The sequence below is a fragment of the Oncorhynchus masou genome, chromosome 23 (assembly GCF_036934945.1).
Source record: "Oncorhynchus masou masou isolate Uvic2021 chromosome 23, UVic_Omas_1.1, whole genome shotgun sequence".
NCBI classification, from domain to species: domain Eukaryota; kingdom Metazoa; phylum Chordata; class Actinopteri; order Salmoniformes; family Salmonidae; genus Oncorhynchus; species Oncorhynchus masou.
In genome coordinates this window covers 49,959,431-49,980,290 of record NC_088234.1, presented here as the reverse complement: position 1 = coordinate 49,980,290, position 20,860 = coordinate 49,959,431, and the positions used below count along the sequence as shown (strand labels likewise).

The window sequence follows — 20,860 nt, the reverse complement described above, 5'->3', positions numbered from 1 at the left end:
CTGGGCCAGACTACACTCAATCATATGACCCACTGAAGAGATGAGTCTTCAGTAAAGACTTAAAGGTTGAGACAGAGTTCGCGTCTCTCACATGGGTAGGCAGATCTAACAGAAGACTCATCAGTGTCTGCATCCTCGCTCGCCATCAGTACTAAATTATATATTTTTTTAAACTGATGGAGGAATCAACACAGATGGCTCCCGAGTGGCACAGCGGCCTAAGGCACTGCATCTCAGTGCAAGAGGTGTCCCTGGTTTGAATCCAGACTGTATCATATCTGGCCGTGATTTGGAGTCCCTTAGGGCAGCGCACAATTGGCCCAGCATCATCCTGCTTTGGCCGGGGTAGGCCGTCATTGTAAATAAGAATTTGTTCTTAACTGACTTGCCTAATTAAATACAGGTTAAAAAAAAGAGCAGACTGAGAGAAGCAGGTGAGGTGAGGGCTGGTAGGGGATGGGGCTGGCTGATTACAGCTGCCATGTGATATGAGAATTTAAGCGAAATTGATATTATTAGACCTGTGCATATTCGAGACTAATGGCTGTTGCTTAAATTCAACTGAATTTATAAACCAAACTGACTTTCTAAACATTTTATAACAGGCGCCAGCAGGTTCTTTAGATTGGTAGGGCTGGAAAAAGTTGGTACTGCGGTATTCTAAAATGTTTGTAGTATCATGACGTTTTGTACCGTGATATTACCGTGGTACAGGTATACTGTGCAACACTAATGCATAGTGCAACACTAATGCATAGTGCATTTAATGTTTAATACTTATAATTATAATCGAACCGACCTCATAAAGCACTAATCACTCAGCGCTATATCTTTTAGTAATGTTGCTGTTGTAGTGTCTGACTGTTCTGATATTGTCTCTCTCCTGTCTCTGCCCTGCAGGTTTCTGGGACTCTGAGCATTGCTGCAAAAGTTCTGTCTCCCGGTTGTCCGGAACAACCATCCAGGACCAATCACTCAGCCCCCTGGTCACCCGCACCCCGTCCCAGCTTGAGTGTTCCCAGTCCAACGGGGCTCTCTGCTTCATCAACCCCCTCTTCCTGAAGGTTCACGACCCAGAGGGGGGCAACAACACCCCTCCCTCCTCCACTAGCTACTACAACAACCCCCACCACCTAAACAATAATAATACTACAACAACTACAGCAACAACGGTACAAGTTCAACAGCACTGTACCAGCAACCCGGAGCAACTTATCGACTGCACAAATAGCCCTCAACCCCCTAGCAACAGCCCTCAGAGTCCTAGCCCTGGCAACAGCCCCCAGCATTATAACAACAGTGTGAGCCAGGCTAAGAGCGTGTCCCGCCCACCACCGCCTCGCCCCCCACCTCCCCATTGTGCTCCCCGTCGCCCTGCCCCTCCTCGACGCCAGTGCAGCATGCCTGAGAAGATTTCCTGGATCAACCCCCCCAAAGAGAAGGACAGGGTGGGAGAGAGGGAGAAAGGAGGAGAAAGAGAGAAGGGCGGTAGCCTTCTCTCCCGCCTGGGCTCCTCTCTCAGCATCAGTCCATCCTCTTCTTTCCTCTTATCCTCCCCTCCTAAGAAGCTCAGCATCAGTGCCCCCATCTCTATTCCCTTGTCCCTCTCCTCCCCAAGTAGGCCGAAACCCACGCCACCAAGCGACGTCGACTGCCATCTTGCTCTCGATGACCAGACTATTGAGAACGCCATTTCTCTCAGTCTGGCTAAGCTGTCACTGAGAAACGCCACAACCCCTGACGACAACACAGAGGGAAACAGTCCGTCCACTCAAGACCCAGCCCCCTCCCGTCGAGAGGAAGGAGGAAGAGAAAGAGGAGGAAGAGGGGACAGTGTGCAGCGCCTGAGCGACATGAGCCTTTCCACCGAATCCTCTGCCGACTCACTAGACTTTTCCCAGGGCTTCTTCCCCCCTCTCTCTGAACCCAGCCCCCCCACCACCAACAACCTGGTCCTGCCCCCCCTCACCCACCCCTACAGCAGCATGGAGGAAGATGATGATGATGATGAAGACGAAGCAGACTTCGGCGGGAGCCTGGAGAGCGACCAAGACCAGGACCTGACCATCACCCCTCCTGGGCTGCGCACCAAACGGCGAGCCAGCGCCGGGGCCATGGTCATCCAGCGGGCCCTCAGGGGCCACCTCCGTAAAATGAGTGGGGTGTTCAACTCGCTGATGACCCCAGAGAAACGGGCCATACGGAGAGTCCTGGAGCTGTCGAGGGACAAGGGGTCTTACTTCGGCTGCCTGGTGCAGGACTACCTGAGCTTCCTGCAGGAGGGAGGCGGCAGCCAGGCCTGGCAGTGCCACGCATCAGGACTGGAGTTGCTGCAGACGCTACGCCAGTTCATCACCCAGATGAAGAGCTACCTGCGGCAGAGCTCTGAGCTGGAGCCTCCCATCGAGTCACTCATCCCAGAGGACCAGATCGGTGAGTAGCAAGGGGTGTGTAAGAATGTGTGGATTTTTACTGTTATACAACATTTGTGCATCTATTGGACATCATACCAGTCAATGTTGGTTAACCGTTGCCTAAAAGTTGATAGTTTGCTAGAAGTTACAGTAAAAATGTACGTTGAACTTGTTAGGAAGTTGTTCCATCGTCATCTCTGAAATGGTTCATATTTGACATTGAAACAACCAAACGACTAAAGAAAATCATAAACTGTCATATCTGAAAATCTGCCAACTGGACAACACTCTGTATGCCTATAGCCAGGACGAGAGCAGCTCAGTATGCAAGTCTGTGTGTGAGCTGGCGGTTTTGGTTAGTTCTTTGGAATGCATCTCAGAATAGGGGTTGTGGTCGGTGAAGCAGCAGGAGTTGAGTTACAGACAAACCGGTTAACCAATGGGATTGGGACACTTTATTGCTAGTGAGACAACAGTGCTAGCATTTAGTGTTATTCTTGGCCTTTATGACACACTGGCATGTCAAACACCTGCCCAGGGGAGGGGCTTAGAGAAAGGCCAAGGTATTCATGTGTGGGAATTATTGGGATTAGAAACTGGCCCAAATGTATACAGTGAAAACACGTTTCAGCCAGAGAGGATCCTTCTGTGAACTAAACTGTTCCCACTGGTCCTTTTCAAAGTTGGCAGAGGAAGAAGACAATGTACCATAGAGCTGTGAAGCAGTAACACATGGGAGGTGTATTTGATCCTTACAAAACCATTCTCCTGTTTACTGTGTGTAAGGAACAATCATCAAAGAGATGGCTCTTCAAGACAGACAGAAAAATCATTCTTGATTGACAACTAATCCAAGGATTTCATACATCACGATTGGTTTTCCTGCAATGTTTGGTAATCGGAATTGTTATGCAATGTTTTTGTTGCAGCAGAAAGTGTTTTCAGTTTAGCTGAATTAATTGCCTCTCCAGATGTGCTTCAGTGGCTGTTTGCCAAGTAAGCAAACTTCTCCCACTCGGCCATCACTTCTCTTCTCTTTCTATCCTTCTCCAACTCTCCCACTTCCAATCACAGACGGAGCCTTTGTTGCAAACCTCTAAATCTCTCCCTCTTTTTCTATCCCTTTCTGTGTTGACAGCGCTTGCATTTGTCTGTGGGTGTATGAGGCAAGAGCATGGAGAGAGAGGGGCGAAGAGGGAGGGGGGAGAATGGGACCCTTGTGTCTCCTTAAATTAACCCACTTGGCAGTTTTTTCTTGTTTTGGCTTCATTGCTATGCTCAGTGCCAAGTTGAGCAACAAGTTGTTTTGAAGCTCTGTTTATAGGCCTGTAAGGAGTTTGTGGAAGGGAGACTCTATTGCCCAATTCCAACTCCACCCCTAGACCCTAAGCACTTCATGTAGATCTGAAAGGGTTGGACAGACATTAGGGATGGCTTGCTCCACATGGCCCTCTGTTAGGCTAGGTGGAAATCTCACCATATGAACACCATTCATTTAGGACTCACAAGTACTGTACTATTTAGTGGCCAGGGATAAATTTTTCTATAGATAAAAAAACAATAGGGACATGAAGGGGGAAGAGTGGGGGCTGTTGGAAATGTACGAGGGGTAGCCAATCTTCAGGCAGAGTACTCACGAGGAAGTAAATAGTCCATATCAGCTGCAGCCCTGAATTTGGCGACAGCTCAGATTGGATGACCTTGCCATACCTCTAGATTACAGGGCCATTTGTACACACTGTGACTTTTGGGGAAATGTGACAAGAATAGTGTGAGCTATTAGATCTATTCAAAGTTGTGTTGAGAGCTATAGTGAATATACTGTCAGGGGATTTCTGTTTGCGCTGTGAGTGTGCACCCGTGTTAGCCTCAATGTGCGTCACAGAGAGGCAATCTGTCACTATGTGGCGGCACGATGGCGCTGGAAGGGTGTGGGATGTGAGAATGGATTCACTTCTCGTCTGTCTGTCCCACCCTCCCGTCCCTCCCTCCCTGCAGAGCTTGCACGTGAACTGGAGGGCGGATGTGTTGAGTGAGATTGTGGGTGATGGAGGTTGTTTTGGTGGGGAGATGTGTATTTGAAGCGGAAGTGGCCCTCGGTACATACCGTACGCTTGTGTGAGTTTGCATGTCTGTGGCCTAATGGGAAATAAGTGTGTGACCATGAAAAGTCCCTCCTAAGTGGGATTGCTCCTGTGTCCCCTCTCACACCACTCAAACTCCCACTTACTCACATTGACCTTGGACTTCTCTAAAGACAACCTGCTCATCCAGCATTTACTCATCTAGCATGTGTTGTAAGCCATACAGTGAGTTTAACAACTGCATTCAGGGATGCAAACTAGTCACCTTTCGGCGAAATTTGCCGCTTTGAATCCAAAATAGGTGACCTACGTGATTCATGTAGATTCGATGAGAAAAGTTTAGGGGGGATCACTACTGGCTGTAAGCGAAAGAGTGATGCACGTTTGGAGCTATACTGGCTTTATCCAAGGCTCAGCCAATTGTTCACATAACAGAATGCAACTGAACTGAGAAGAGACAACCAATTCGCTAGTTACATGATCAGCGCGCGCTCTGGAAAGATAGCAGAGAGTGGAAAGGCAGTTACAGCAGTTACAGCGAGTCCCTGAACGATAACGAAGAGGTAACGTTAGGTGAGAAGCCTGACCACGGAGACGGGGGTGAGAAGGGGGTGAGAAGGTGATGAAGCGTACCTCATGAGCTGTAACCCAAAAATAACTGCCATTTGGAAAGTTTGAGGTGAAACAAGTATTAACATTGTTAAGAATCTTGCTAGATAAACTCCGTTAGCCAGCCAGAGAAATGTTGAGCAACATTAGCCAACTCATCTGATCAAATAATTGAGTTTATGGTGTGAAAATGAGCTTGCTAATAAAGTCAGACAGCTAACGTTAGCTAGCTAATGTTACAACATCAAATGAGCTAACATTAGTAACCTAACCAATTCGCTATAGTAGTTTAATAACGACCCTGAGTTTATAAGCGCGGATATCATCTCTGCCGCTTGAGCATGCTTTTGCGGCACAGTCGATAGCGCGCTGGACTTCGGGCTTCAAGGTCGAGAGTTCGAGACCTGCTCCTTGCCTGTTTCATTACAGTATTAACTGGTATACGACCCCTTGCATTCAAGTTATAACACGTTAGTTGCTTACTGGACCATGGCAATCTGTGAAATGTTAGGGTTAACCCTAACGAACCACCATTAACTAATGTTTCCCTCTACAGTAACTTATGTGGTTCATTTTCCGAATGAGAGAATTAGGTGAAAATTAGGCTTTGTGCAGTGTAGCCCAAAGATATTGCTTTTGTTGTGTTGAACTTGACAGTAATGTGTGTGCATGTGAGGGAGAGAGAGAGAGAGGGATTGTATTTTTTGAACTCAGTGAACTCATTTTTTGAACTCACTCACTTGCACTCAACTCACATGCAGCCTTGTGCACAGCCTTGTGCACTTGATCAATGTCTATAGTGGCCACTATAATAGAGCAAAAATAGAATGCCTGTTTGTTTCATTCTATTTCTACTTTAGATGTTTTTTTCCCCAAGTACAATATTTGTGTGTGTTCAAGTGTTATATTATAAAGGCTGTCATGGCTAACTGCAGTATTAGTGTATTGTTTTTTTTCTCAAGACCTTGAGTATCATTTGCAGTAAAGTCTAGGCAACAAATAACATTGGATTGCTTTCTTTACATTTTTTAGATGCAAGTCAGGTTCACATGAACCACATTTTTAATTTACACACAGAGACGGTTCATGTAGATCATATTCTTTAGTTTTTTAAAAAGTATCACCTTTTTGGGACCTCAAGTTTGCATCCCTGTGCATTAGTACACTACAGAATTGCATGCTAACCCTCCATGGTTCCATGTTGTTACAGTCCACAGTGCTAATGACCAGAGTTATGAGCGGTACCAGTATGTAAGGAAGGACAGTAGCTTGAGGCACATTGTTTTAAAGACCAGTCCAGCGAAACGTGAAAATAACGTGCATGCAAAAACAAAGGCCATATGGGATTTTGTATGGGTGCGTGTGTGTGTACATGTGTGCTCCCACTGGGAAACATGCACTGAGCCCAACCGCAGGCCTGAGGTCTTTTAGTGCTGGCACTGCATTCCAGGGATTTTAACCACTTTAACAGAACTACAAGGTACCAGGCTTGCTCTACCACAGTCCCCAGGTCCAGAACAGAGGCTGGTAAACACACAGTATTAAGCAGAGCCATGACTACATGGAACACTCTGCCATCCCAGGTAACTCAAGCTGACAATAAAACCAGATTTAAAAACCAGATAAAAAAACACTACTGCACAAAGGGGACTGTGAACAGACAGCCATTTTATATATCTTGTATTGTACTACGTATTAGACCTAGCTACGTACTGATATGTAGACTTTGACGTTTTAAATGTATTTTTTCCTTGACTAATAATGTTCTGTACTTTGTATTATGTTATGTTTCATGTAAACCTGAGGAAGAGTAGCTGATGCTCTTGCAGTGCCTAATGGGGATCCTAATAAATACCAAATACCAGGCTTGTTCATAGAAGATGACAAGTTGACTTTGATCAAATTTGACTAATTGCCAGTGAAGTGTCACAAGTCTAGTTTAACCTGTTGGTTATTCTGCTTACTGGAAGAATTATATTTTGTACTACCAGTGTCTATTTTTAAACCATACCTTTGATAATGATACAGTGATGTAACACCTACAAGGAAGGGAATGTGTTGCTGGTCTTGACTTACGAGGAAGAAAGACACATTTATATGCATTACACACATTTGCAGACGGAGTGGTTAGGCTACTTTGAGAAGTTTTATTGCACCTGAATTACTGTCCAGTTTTTTGGTCAGGTGCGGTAAAGAAGGACATAGGCACATTGCAGTTGGTCCAAAACAGAGCAGCACGTATTACACTTAATGTACAAGGAGGGCAAATGTCAATGACATGACATGAATGTCAATCTCTCCTGGCTCAAAGTTGAGGAATGATTGACTTTGTCACTATTGGTCTTTGTGCGAGGTGTTGAAGATACTGAGCTGTCTGTTCAAGCAGTTGGCACACAGTTTGGACACTCTTCGGTATCACACAAGACATGCAACCAGAGGTCTCCCAAGTCCAGAACAGAGGCTGGGAAACACACAGTATTAAATAGTGTCTAAATGGAACCATGACTACATGGAACTCTGGCACCCCAGGCTACTCAAGCTAGCAATGAAACCAAATAACAACAAAAAAGATAAAAGAACACTCTACGGGACGACGGGGACTGTGAAGAGACACCAACATTTTTATGCATTGTATTATGTATGTGACACGTGGTTGGGGTACGACTGTGATGTCGTCTATCTTAAGATGAATGCTCTAGCTGTGGGTCACTCTGGATGGGAGCGTCAGCTGAATGGCTAAATTGAAATGTAAATGTAGTGCTATGTATGTGATACGTCGTTGGGGTACGACTGAACAAAAAATCGAAACGTAACATGCAACAATTTCAGCGATTTTACTGATTTACAGTTCATTTATGGAAATCAGTCAATTGAAATAAATTCTTTAGGCTCTAATCTATGGCTTTCACATGACTGGGCAGGGTGTAGCCATGGGTGGGCCTGGAAGAGCATCGGCCACCCATACAGAAGGGCTTTATTACAGACAGAACTACTCCTCAATTTCATCAGCTGTCCGGGTGGCTGATCTCAAACAATCCTGCAGGTGAAAAATCTGGATGTGGAGGTCCTGGGCTGGCGTGGTTAAATGTGGTCTGTGGTTTTGAGGCCGGTTGGACGTACTGCCAAATTCTCTAAAAAATGACATTGGTAGAGAAATGAACATTCAATTCTCTGGCAACAGCTCTGGTGGACATTCCCTCAGTCAGCATGCAAATTGCACGGTCCCTCAACTTGAGACCTCTGTGGCATTGTGTTGTGTGAAATAAACTTTTATTGTCCCCAGCACAATGATCATGTTGTTTAATTAGCTTCTTGATGTGCCACACCTGGCAGGTGGATGGATTATCTTGGAAAAGGAGAAATGCTCACTAACAGGGATTTTAAACACATTTGAGCACAACATTTTGGAGAAATAAACTTTTTGTGCATATGGAATATTTCTGGAATTTTTTATTTCAGCTAATTAAACATGGGACCAACTATTTACATTGTTGCATTTATATTTTTGTTCAGTAAATATTATGTATTTTACTTGTTGTGTAGTTTCCTGTTTGGACCCCAGGAAGAGTAGCCCTGAAAGCAGCTAATCTGACACAGGAGAAAGGAAAGAAAGAAAAGTGGGTCAAGACAATGTGGGAACGGGTTGAAAATGTTGTGTTGGGAGAAGCTGTTCCTAAGTCTGCAGATGTCTCCAGTATAATCCTGCTGAGTTTGCCCCATTCGACTGCACTGTCAGCTTTCTCTCTCTGCCTTATTCAGCTCTGTGGTTAGACTCCCACTCTGCATTCATCCTGTGTGTATTATGATATCATGGTTCCTAGTAGTCGGTCTCTTTGAGAGTGCTTGTAAAACCTGAGGTCTGCATAATGTCTTGATGATATGGATTAAATCCCACTCGTACCACTACCAGGAATCTATTAAGACTTCCTGCAATGAATTCATATAGAGTGGATGGTGCCTATCAGTATTTGCTGTCCAAATAATAGTATTTCTCCCTCTTTCCCCCAAACAGACTATGTCCTAGAGAAGGCAATGCATAAGATTGTCCTGAAGCCCCTAAAAGGTGTGGTGGGAGTGGCCCTCCAGGAGTTCCAGGTCCGCAGCGGGGCATGGCAGGAGCTTAAGGAGAACCTCTCATTGGCCAAGGTCCGGCAGCCCCAGGAAATGGGCGTGACCGACGCACTCCCTCCAGATCCAGTCGCCATAGAGAAGATCCGGCACAAGTTTCACACCATGTGTAAACTCTACTCCCCTGAGAAGAAGGTGACCATGCTGCTGCGCGTGTGTAAACTCATCTATACCATCATGGAGGACAACTCAGGTACATAGTGTACAGACGCATGCATAAACAAGACCAATTACATATGTATGCACAAACACATCGACACTCTCTCTTTCTAATTGTAGTGTTGTGTGTGTGTGTGTGTGTGTGTGTCTCAGGTCGTCTGTACGGGGCAGATGACTTCCTGCCCATGCTGACCTATGTGTTGGCCCAGTGTGACATGCCTCAACTAGATAACGAGATCCTCTACATGATGGAACTGCTGGACCCCTCTCTGCTCAATGGAGAAGGTACAACACACACACACACACACACACACACACACACCTGCTTTATGTGTACTGTATGTCCTTCCTAATCTTCCCATTCTTCTTCCATGTTATTGTAGATCGTAATGGTCACGTAAACTCAACTAAATCTTGAGTGTCAATCATTGACCGCTGTTGCAGCAGTGCCAGGCTGCAGCGATGTTTGACCTCCTCTCTCTCCTGTGTTGTTCCAGGTGGATACTACCTGACCAGTGCGTACGGAGCCATGTCCCTCATTAGGAACTTCCAAGAGGAGCAAGCAGCTCGTGTACTCAGTTCTGAAACACGCAACACACTCCACCAGTGGCACCGTCGCCGCACCACCCAGCGCACTGCTCCCTCTGTAGACGACTTTCAGGTAACACACACACACTGAATTCTTAACTCTTAGTCCCTTTGACTAAATACATCTAAACAACCCTATCTTTTTCATTTACCTCAGAACTACCTGCGAGTGGCGCTCCAGGAGCTGGACAGCGGCTGCACGGCCAAAACCCTGCAGGTGCAGCCCTACGCCACCACAGAGGAAGTCTGCCAGATCTGTGCCTACAAATTTAAAGTTCCCGACCCTGAGGATTACGCTCTGTTCCTGCTCACTGAGGGCTCGAGCCAGCAGCTAGCCCCTGACACATACCCCCAGAAGATCAAAGCTGAGCTCCACAGTCGACCCCAGGCCGCACCTTTTCACTTCGTCTTCCGTCGCGTGGCTAACCTCAATGAACTGGACGTGACCTCTTTTGACCCCCAGTCCATCCTCAATGACGTCACCCTTACCACGGACTCTGAGCCCAATCACAATGATGTAGCCTTAACCCCTTCGGACCCCCAGGCCAACTTCAACCTGGGTCTCAGTCCCAGTCTCAGCCTCAGTCTACCCCCCAACCAGCAAAATGGCAACTCCATATCTATCTGAGGCTGCAGGGCTGGAAACCCTCCATCTGGACATTCTTTCTGTAACCCAACAAAACTGATCTGAGCTGTGTTTAACTGGATTGAACTGGGCCTAACTGGGTTAAGCTGAGCCATGCTGAGTTTAGCCAAAACAAACTTCCCGTTTTGATGAATCTTCTGTCTAGCAGGGCGTCCTCAAAGCGGAAAGCTTTGTCTAAGTACAGGAGGAAAGGAGAGGAAGAGGGAAGGAAATGCGACAGATGGGGTTATTTTGCAGCTCTATTTGTGAACCTTTGGGACATGGCACTCAAGGAGCACACGTGAGGGCAAACGCCACTCACATAAAGGATGGATATGGATGGATAAAGTGAGGGCCAACACCACTCACATTAAGGATGGATAAAAGCTTTGAAATAGTCTTGTTACAGACAGACCGTCTATACGGTCATACTGCAAAAGTGTCTGAAAGTTCAGATTCGGGTCAGTTTTTGGTTTGTAACTCCTAGTGGTGAAGCAAAGGATAAGTCGAGGGAAAGCTGATCTCAGATCTGTGGATAGGGGTAACTTTTGTCTGCAATGGTTCAATCTAGTGATGTACTCATTCTGTCCATTCACTTTTTCTTCAGACAGAATATAGCCTTTATAGCAAATATACAGCATTTACTTTATCTGGGTGATAGCCTACATCTATTATGAATTACTTGTTGCAGTTGCTGGTAAAATTGCAGGATATGTATTTTTATGGAATATTGTTTTATCATTGCATGTTCTTTTCTTTGTTAAATGTTAAAGCGGGCATGTCTGCCAGTGACGAAATAATGAACGTCCTTAATGTTATGATTATCCAGGAGATATGATACTGTACATCCCTCATAGCTAATCCTTAGTTAGAGGTCATTGCTGTCATAGTGATTGTGTGATATATGATTGACTGGCTTGGTCTACAGTACCGGCGTCAAATCCCAGACAAGGTCATGAAATAATGTACTACTGACAAATATTAAAAGTAGGCCTAAATTGCCTTGTGAAATTTGGTGTGTCAATTCTCAAGCTGGTCTGAGATTATGCACACACACACACACACACACACAAATGCACAAACTTGTGTGTGTTTTGGCTCTTGGCTGGTAAGATTTTGAGCATTGGGTATGAGGGCATAAGAGATTTGCAAGGACGCAGATTTGAGAAAAAATAAGAAACCTGCACACTGCTCTTGCTAGGTATCACTGCTCTTTTTTTAAGCTTTGACAAAGGCCTTGAGTCGATACGTGAAGGTTAATAAAGAGCAGTGATACTAGCAAGCGCAATGTGCAGGTTTCTTTTTCAATTGTTACCATGCACCTGCAACAAAGATAGCTAAGATGTGCGAGTGCCTTTTGAATTTTGAATGACACAGATTTAAAAGACGGAGAGTGAAAAGAATGAGATGTGAAGTAGAACTGAATCATTAATAAAATAAGGCTCTAATGTTTCGTTAACTGAACACAAATCATGTTTAAACATTGCATTCTATTAATGTATCAGTACTTCAATGTTTACCATTTTGAAATGTAGAGTTGGGCATTGCTGGTGTTGTAGAATGATAACAGAAAAGTGAAATGGTAAATGTGATTGAGGAAAGGTTGAGGAGGCAATAGCATTATTGTTAAACACTATGTAGCTTATAATGTTAGTTAAAAATATTGAAATATATTTAAACTTTTTTGGGACTTAGGCGTTATCCTGTTTTAAATGTACTTATACTGTAATACAATTGCTACTCTAACAAGATTTTAAATGATACACATTTTTGTATTTATATGTATCTGTGCTGGGATTTTTTCACAGATTGCAATATAACAGATATGGAAAAAGCAGTCTTCCAAGATCAACAAGAAATGTACTTATGTTCCTACGCTAAAGACTCTCTGTACGTATCATTGAATGATATTATTTTGCACTCAATAAACTTTGGTCATGAATTTGACTGTGCATATGTGCGTGTGGTGTGTGTGTGTGTTTGCCACTGAAGAGGCCACTTCCATCCACATCTTTGGCTAACTTGAAATTCACCTACTGGGATTCACCTACCCCCCGCAGGAAATGGTACACTCACCTGCAGTGGAGGCATACAGTCGTGTGTGTGTGTGTGTGTGAATTTAATTGCTATTCCTTAGTGTTCAGTAGGACTGATTCAACAGAAAGGTGTAGTTACAGTATTTAATGCTGGCTTGGTCTTTTAGGGTCAACATCAGTTTTGAGCAAAAAGGCTATTCAGAATTAAATGTAATTTGACGTTTCTATTTTTATGATGATTTATTATTATGATGATTCAATTAGTTTAATTTGAATGACCTCAACCAAACTTCCTCAAAGTTGTGATCTGATTTTATTTTTGACAGGAAATGAAGAATATCGTGTGCCTACATCACCATCCGGTGGATTAATTTGTCTCTTTCCTTTTCAAGTTCCATTCTGTTGTACAGTGTTTTCGGGCGCTATGTGGTAGGCAAAATTCAACTTGAAGTGGCAGGGTGGTGGAACATCGTTGGCTCCCAGCAGACTTTGTTGACCTTCTGGCGGGTGGAATTCTTTCTTTGTGTTATATACTGCACAGTAGTGGGAAAAGTACCCAATTTGTCATATGAGTAAAAGTAAAGATAACTTAATAGAAAATGACAAGTAAAAGTGAGTCATCCTGTAAAATACCACTTGAGTAAAAATCTGTTTTTGGTTTTAAATATACTTAAGTATGAAAAGTAAATGTAATTGCTAAAATGTACTTAGGTATCATAAGTAACAATTATTTCACATGACTTATGTTAAGCAAATAGGACCCCACCATTTTCTTGTTTATTTATGGATAGCCAGGGGTACACTCCAACACTCAGACATAATTTACAAATGAAGCATTTGTGTTTAGTGAATCCGCCAGATCAGAAGCTAGGGATGTTCTCTTTCTAAGTGTGTGAATTGGACCATTTTCTTATCCTGCTAGGCATTCAAAATGTAATGAGTACTTTTGGGTGTGTGAAGTAAATGGTAAAGTACAGATACCCCAAAAAACTACTTGAGTAGTACTTTAAAGTATTTTTACAATACTGATGCTGTAGAGAACTCCCACTGCCAGTGGTGCTGTCTCTATTAATCTCACACCTCACTCCACCCATCCCCAGATGGTGCCAGAGAGACTGGGGGTTAATTAACCTGCCCCTCAAAATCCCAGTGACCTCTGTGGACCAGGTCACTGATAGGTTGCTGGGCTCAGGTTTCTAGGGGGCTGGACACCTGCCAGCCCTTCTGCCTGCTCAGATCAGAGCCTCCTCAGTCTCTCCAAGTGGACATGTTTGAGGGAGTGCATGGACAGAAGTGAGTGGTACTATTTTAACTGGCTTTGTTGTAAACATGCTCAGGAGCAGTCTCATATAAAGTCCTTTGCTTAGAGATTGCTCTAGTTTGCTATTCACTTTATGGGGCAACACAGTCAAAATTTCCACACACTAGCTAGGTTTCCATCCAATTTGCGACAGATTTTATAATATTCTAAAAATGTATAAATGTGACTTCCCACCAGAGATGCGTTTCCATCTAATTGATTTTGTTGCGAATTAAAAGCTGGGCATTATGATGTTGTGCACATAAGTTTGCAGTTAAATTCCCATGTACCGAATAAAAAACAAGTTAAATTAATTTCCCTCGCATTTTCAATTCTACTTATGATTTTGTCACAAAAAATGTTGTTACATAGCGAATGTGCCCTCTCTGCACCCCTCTTGATTCTACACATTTTGCCATGGGGCACAGAGAAAATGTTGCAGTTTTAAAGCAAGTTTGCTGCAATTCGACACATTTCGACACAACGGAGAAAATTATTTGTAATTTTATGACCCATTTCATGCAATTCGTGTCATTTTGCCATGCGGTAGAGAAAAATCCTCAGAGCATGCGCAGACCAGCTGGCTGGTATGTTTACGGACATATTCAACCGTTCCCTATCCCAGTCTGCTGTCCACACATGCTTCAAGATGGCCACCATTGTTCCTTTACCAAGAAGGCAAAGATAACTGAACTAAATGACTCACTTCTGTCATCATGAAGTGCTTTGAGAGACTAGTCAAAGATCATATCACCTCCACCTTACCTGTCACCCTAGACCCACTTCAGTTTGCATACCGCCCCAACAGGTCCACAGACGATGCAATCGCCATCACACTGCACACTGCCCTATCCCATCTGAACAAGAGAAATACCTATAAGAATCCTGTTAATTGACGACAGCTCAGCATTCAACACCATAGAACCCTCAAAGATCATCATCAAGCTGGAGGCCTGGGTCTCAACCCCGCCTGTGCAATTGGGTCCTGGACATTCTGACGGGCCACCCCCAGGTGTTGATGGTAGGAAACAACATCTCCACTTTGCTGACCCTCAACACTGACTGGGGCCCCAAAAGGGTGCATTCGCAGCCCCCTCCTGTACTCCCTGTTCACCCACGACTGCGTGGCCACGCACGCCTCCAACTCAATCATCAAGTTTGCAAATGACACAAAAGTAGTGGGCTTGATTACCAACAACGATGAGACAGCCTACAGGGAGGAGGTGAGGCACTCAGGAGTGTGGTGTCAAGAAATCAACCTCTCACTCAACGTCAACAAAACAAAGGAGATGATCGTGGACTTCAGGAAACAGCAGAGGGAGCACGCATCCTACCCACATCGAAGGGACAGCAGTGGAGAAGGTGGAAAATTTTAAGTTCCTCGGTGTACACATCAAAGACAAACTGAAATGGTCCACCCACACAGACAGTGTGGTGAAGAAGGCACAATAGCGCCTCTTCAACCTCAGGAGGCTGAAGAAATGTTGCTTGTCACCCAGAACCCTGACAAACTTTTACAGATGCACAAACGAGAGCATCCTGTTGGGCTGTATCATAGCCTGGTACAGTAACTGCACCGCCCTCAACCGAAAGGCTCTCCAGTGGGTGGTGCGGTCTGCACAACGCATCACCAGGGGCAAACTACCTGCCCTCCAGGACACCTACAGCAACCGATGTCACAGGAAGGCCAAAAAGATCATCAAGGACAACAGCCACCCGAGCCACTGCCTGTTCACACCGTTACCATCCAGAAGGCGAGGTCAGTACAGGTGCATCAGGACAGAGAGACTGAAAAAGAGCTATCTCAAGGCCATCAGACTGCTAAACAGCAATAACTAACTCAGAGAGGCTGCTGCCTACACTGAGACCCAATTACTGGTCACTTTAATAAATGGATCACTAATCACTTTAAACAATGCCACTTTTTATAATGTCATTTTAATAATGTTTACATATCTTACATTACTCATATGTATATACTGTATTTTATACCATCTATCGCACCTTGCCTATGCCACTTGGCTATTGCTCATCCATATATTCATATGTACGTATTCTTATTCACCCCTTTAAATTTGTGTGTATTAGGTACTTGTTGGGGAATTGTTAGATTACTTGTTAGATATTTCTGCCCTGTCGGAACTAGAAGCACAAGAATTTTTCTGCACTCGCATTAACATCGGCTAACCATGTGTATGTGACCAATATGATTTGATTTGAATTCTACACATTTTGCTGTAGGGTGGAGACAAATGTTTGCAGTTTTTAATATATCTGATTATCAATGGGGGCGCTCCGGTTGGTAATTCAACCATGATTACTACAAGTTTAGACAGTCTAGAAGCAAGTCAAATCTATTTTTTTTTGCTGACATTGATTGACTGACATAAAAAGAGAAAAACTGCTACCGAACTACCAAATTAGAGGAATTAATGGAACTACCAAATTAGAGCCTTGGTGTTCCATTAAATGAAAAAAGGGATAACATACATCTTCCAAAATGACCGAACATATGGGAGACAGACGAAATGCTCAAAGCCATTTGCTATCATCTTTATGGAATACCAAGAATCTACAATGACTACACCTGTACCCAGTTAAGCATTCCCATTCCTGGAAAATGTTTGGTGGTGCCAGCATACTTAAAATATTGCCTAGTAAAAGACTACCTAACAGTTTACCTCAAGATATTATCAGATGTCAATGCTTTAAAAAGCATTATCAGTAGCATTCCCAGATGTCACTGCTTTAAAAAAGCATTATCAGTAGCATTTCCAGATGTCACTGCTTTAAAAAGCATTATCGGTAGCATTCCCAGATGTCACTGTTTTAAAAAGCATTATCGGTAGCATTCCCAGGTGTCACTGCTTTAAAAGCATTATCGGTAGCATTCCCAGATGACACTGCTTTAAAAAGCATGATCAGTAGCATTCCCAAATGTCACTCCTTTAAAAAGCATGATCAGTAGCATTCCCAGATGTCACTGCTTTAAAAAGCATGATCAGTAGCATTCCCAAATGTCACTGCTTTAAAAAGCATGATCAGTAGCATTCCCAAATGTCACTGCTTTAAAAAGCATGATCAGTAGCATTCCCAAATGTCACTGCTTTTTTTTAAGAGCTACATTACTAGGCCCTACCATTTATCATACTGTTATTTACGTTAGTTCTATTACAACACAATACTGTATCTGTATGAAAAAACTAGAATTGATAGTCTATAGATCTAACAGTGACTAGTTGACTACCCACACTATGTATAAGACATATCCAGTTTACATGTCATTCTCAAGGAGTCTATTCTACCCACAATTCATTTGTGACATTTTTGTCTGCTACACATGCAAATTCCTAACTTATCAAAACCAGAGCATTCTCTCTGGATGAGCCTTCTCTCTGGCTTTGATAAGTGAGGAATTTGCAGATGTAGAAGAATTGTTTGTCACATATGATGTGTGGGTGGGTTGGATTAACTCCTTGAGAGGAGGAGTCTAAGAGGAGTCTTCTAACCGGAGCCTCGAAGGCTTAGCTCAAAGCCATTGCTTATCATCTTGACTGATTCAGATATGGATCTCGTGCTGAACGTTGCCGACCACTATGTCCTCACCCCCTACGTGTACCCGTTGTCATGGCCCGAGGACACAGCACTGCGCCAGATCATCAGCCTGTTGGTAGTCACCAACCTGGGGATCGCGGTCCTCTACCTGGGCCTTGGCTGGCTGAGCTACCAATTCATCTTTGACCACAACCTCATGAAACATCCACAGTTTCTAAAGGTATGTCCTTCTTTATTATACTCAATACTTGTAGCCTGGTCCCAGATCTTGTTTAATGTCGCAATACCTGTAGGACAGCACAAACTGATCTGGGACCAGGCTACAATAGTTGCATAAAGTTGGTCTGCGACAAACAACTTAGGTTTATTTAAATACTGTAAGGTTACTACTTGAGAGTTGGCATTTGCTTTTTGTTTACTATTCTTTCTTCCCAAGTGTTCTCTTGATGAAAATTGATCATACATCATTGTTGTTCCTCAGAACCAGGTGTGGCTGGAGATCAGACATGCCATGACCTCGCTACCCATTATTAGTATCCCCACCGTGGTGTTATTTTTCATTGAGGTCAAAGGATACAGTAAGCTGTATGACAACGTTGAAGAATCTCCCATGGGTAAGACAATGCTGCGTTCACTGACGCTCAGACGTTCTGTAATGTTTGTCAAGCGGGATTGTCATTTTGATACTAATGGTGGTTTGTTTTATCAGACTGGCCCTTTGTGCTTTTCAGCATTATTTCCTTTGTGTTATTCACGGATGGGTGCATCTATTGGATTCATCGGTTTCTTCACCACAGATGTATTTACAAGGTGGGCATTACAAAGTCTTGTTACCAATGGGAATGTGTGGTACTGGGTAGGCCCTTTCACTGTCAATTGGACATGGATTGTTGCTGTAGATGTGATGTTGGAGATGCACAGTATTACAAATCAGTCCACAATGACAGACAAATACTGTATAATAAGTCAACTAATTATCTTACTGAGATTAAGGCAGCTGACATTGTCTTAAAGTTGATTAACAATCTAACCGTTTTTCCCTCCACGTCTTGGCGTACATGTTGTTGCTAAGTGTATGTAATGTACAGTGGTAGAACAAAGCCAGCGCTATATCTTCGGTACAGTGTGTGTTATCGTCTGCTGGTCCTCAATAGCTGGCACACTTGAATGTGATCAAACACATCCGTAGGTTTTGTGTTTTGTATGTTATCTATTCCTCAGCAAATGTTTCTTAAATACAGTTCCTTTTTTGAATTCCTTCACTTGAATGGACCATCTCTGTGACATGTTCCCTCCCCTCAGCACTTCCACAAGAAGCATCATGTGCTGAAGATCCCCACGCCGTTCGCCAGCCACGCCTTCCACCCGCTGGACGGCTTCCTGTCGAGCCTGCCCTACCATGTCTACCCCTTCCTCTTCCCCCTGCACAAGGTGCTCTACCTGGCCCTCTACATCTTTGTCAACATCTGGACCGTGTCCATCCACGACGGCGCCTATCGCATGCCCGGTCCACTGCAGGAGGTGGTCAATGGGGCGGCCCACCACACGGACCACCACCTCTGCTTCAACGTCAACTACGGCCAGTACTTCACCTTGTGGGACCGCATTGGTGGGTCTTACCAAAACCCCTCGGTTCTCGAAGGGAAGGGCCCCCTCGACTGCATTAGTAGACTGACGGCCGAGGGGAAGATTAGCTCTAATGGGGCTAATGCCAATGGCCACACGAATGGGCATGATAATGGAAGTGGTACAAAGAGCAAGGAGGAGTAGCTGGTAGCAGCTAACCAAACTATTCTTTCAGAGAACCACCCAGGCCATCAAGACCCATGAGTAACTCCATTGTGTGTTTGATAGCCAATGGGTTCTCAGCAAACCTTTCACCGCCATATCTGAGGAGAAGCGGTCTCCCTGCCGCATCCAAGCAGTAAAGTAGCCAGCTGGATAACCTCGGCGTCGCAGGACTTTGCAGAAATTCAGCCATGCGATTGACTCATAGATAGCAAGCTAAACATCCTGCGATATGTAATATGAAATATATATATAACTAACAAATTAGATAGGGGTAGAATTACAGGTTTTCAGATATAAAAATGATAGTCCTGCTGATGGACTAGCTAGCTACAATGTAATGGTGTTGTCTAGTAGCTAGCTACACATGACATTGTCCTCTCGGGTTGTCCTCCACTTTGTCTGTATATGCATTGTGTCCTGCTATCATACTGGATGTCCCAAAAGACAATGATGTACATATGCTTAATCTTGGTTAACCCCGAATGAAAGTCTCAAGTAATTGGTCAGCTGCTCGATTAAGTTCTGGGTCCATATGTGTTAACAGAAGCGATTAAGAGAGCTCCACCCTTACGGGCCAAATGCCCCCTCCCCTTCCGAAATTCAACAAATGCTAACACAAGAGAAACCATGATTTGTCCAAATAATCAGTGATGAAAAACCCAAACAACGGAACTACTGCTGCTCGTTATCCCACGCATCCAATTCCTTCCCGACAGATTTGATGGTACAAGTTCATGTTTACGTAGAGAGATTAATCTATGTTAAATAAAGCTGAATTGTTGTTGATTGATAGGACTCTCGAGTTGTCGCTGTTATTACTACAAACTTTCTGGTATGGGAGTGCTGTCGGAGTTATTGGAAGTAAGGAGTTCCAAATGGATAGTTTCTCTTGAACGACCCTCCAAATCATAATTACAAGTGAGAAACTCTGAGAAATTGTGTTACCTCAGTTGCCAAGTTGTGACATTTAACCATGGACCATTCCCATTATCAACCCCAAAAAATGACAACAAATCAGTTTGACAATTACAAACTTATTGTGGCTTGGTACATTCCCCAGCAAGAAAACTAAATGTCACTCAAACAGAAGGGGGAACTAACAAAGAGTCACTGACAACAACCGACACAAAACAGGTTGTGTTTTAGGGGGGGTTTCTGAAAGACACTCATGGGGGTGTCCACTGAAAGTTGCATAGCAACAACAACTGGAACCTAAAAGACGCTAAATTTGCCCAACAACTGGCAAGCTAAATTAAAACACACCAAACTTAAAGGACAGGAAGCAAACCAAAAAGATGCAGTAAAACAAAATCAGTTTTTCTAGAAATCAAATAGGGAGCGCTAACTAACGTTGTTGACGCGCCACTTCTCTCACAACCAAAGTAGCACTGGGACAGCCACTCTTAAATAGCACCTGGGCCAGCACAGGTGAAACACCTTCCCACGAACAAGACGGCGACCTGCACAGGTGTAAAACATACTGATTAGGTGACACCAAACAAGGTGACAGCAATTGGTGCTCCCTAAGCGCTAACAAGCTATACTTGCGAAAGTCCAACCTCAAAACATAA

General features: G+C 44.0%; 2 protein-coding genes and 1 pseudogene across 2 annotated transcripts in view; all 3 read left to right on the top strand.

Moving 5' to 3' along the window:
• The window catches only part of rin2a (Ras and Rab interactor 2a), a 71,589-nt gene extending 59,030 nt beyond the window's left edge, over positions 1-12,559 (top strand). The window contains exons 8-12 of the mRNA XM_064932419.1: positions 901-2,433; positions 9,120-9,428; positions 9,548-9,679; positions 9,892-10,055; positions 10,140-12,559. Coding sequence (XP_064788491.1) covers positions 901-2,433; positions 9,120-9,428; positions 9,548-9,679; positions 9,892-10,055; positions 10,140-10,610 — 2,609 coding nt within the window. The 3' untranslated portion in view covers positions 10,611-12,559. The remainder of the gene's footprint in view (positions 1-900; positions 2,434-9,119; positions 9,429-9,547; positions 9,680-9,891; positions 10,056-10,139) is intronic.
• Positions 12,560-17,498: 4,939 nt separating this feature from the next.
• On the top strand, positions 17,499-19,406 carry LOC135510012 (lathosterol oxidase-like). The gene is made up of 4 exons (XM_064930821.1): positions 17,499-17,718; positions 17,980-18,112; positions 18,208-18,308; positions 18,801-19,406. The coding sequence occupies exons 1-4, from the start codon at positions 17,509-17,511 to the stop codon at positions 19,266-19,268; spliced, it is 912 nt and encodes a 303-aa protein (XP_064786893.1). The 5' UTR covers positions 17,499-17,508; the 3' UTR covers positions 19,269-19,406.
• On the top strand, positions 18,538-18,663 carry LOC135511292 (small nucleolar RNA SNORA57; annotated as a pseudogene).
• Positions 19,407-20,860: the final 1,454 nt, after the last annotated feature.

Excerpts from the sequence above, each read along its gene's own strand:
- LOC135510012 (XM_064930821.1), top strand. The coding sequence starts at position 17,509 with ATGGATCTCGTGCTGAACGTTGCCGACCACTATGTCCTCACCCCCTAC. Across the intron at positions 18,113-18,207 it reads CGTTGAAGAATCTCCCATGG|ACTGGCCCTTTGTGCTTTTC; the intron begins GTAAGACAATGC and ends TTGTTTTATCAG. Across the intron at positions 18,309-18,800 it reads ACCACAGATGTATTTACAAG|CACTTCCACAAGAAGCATCA; the intron begins GTGGGCATTACA and ends CCCTCCCCTCAG.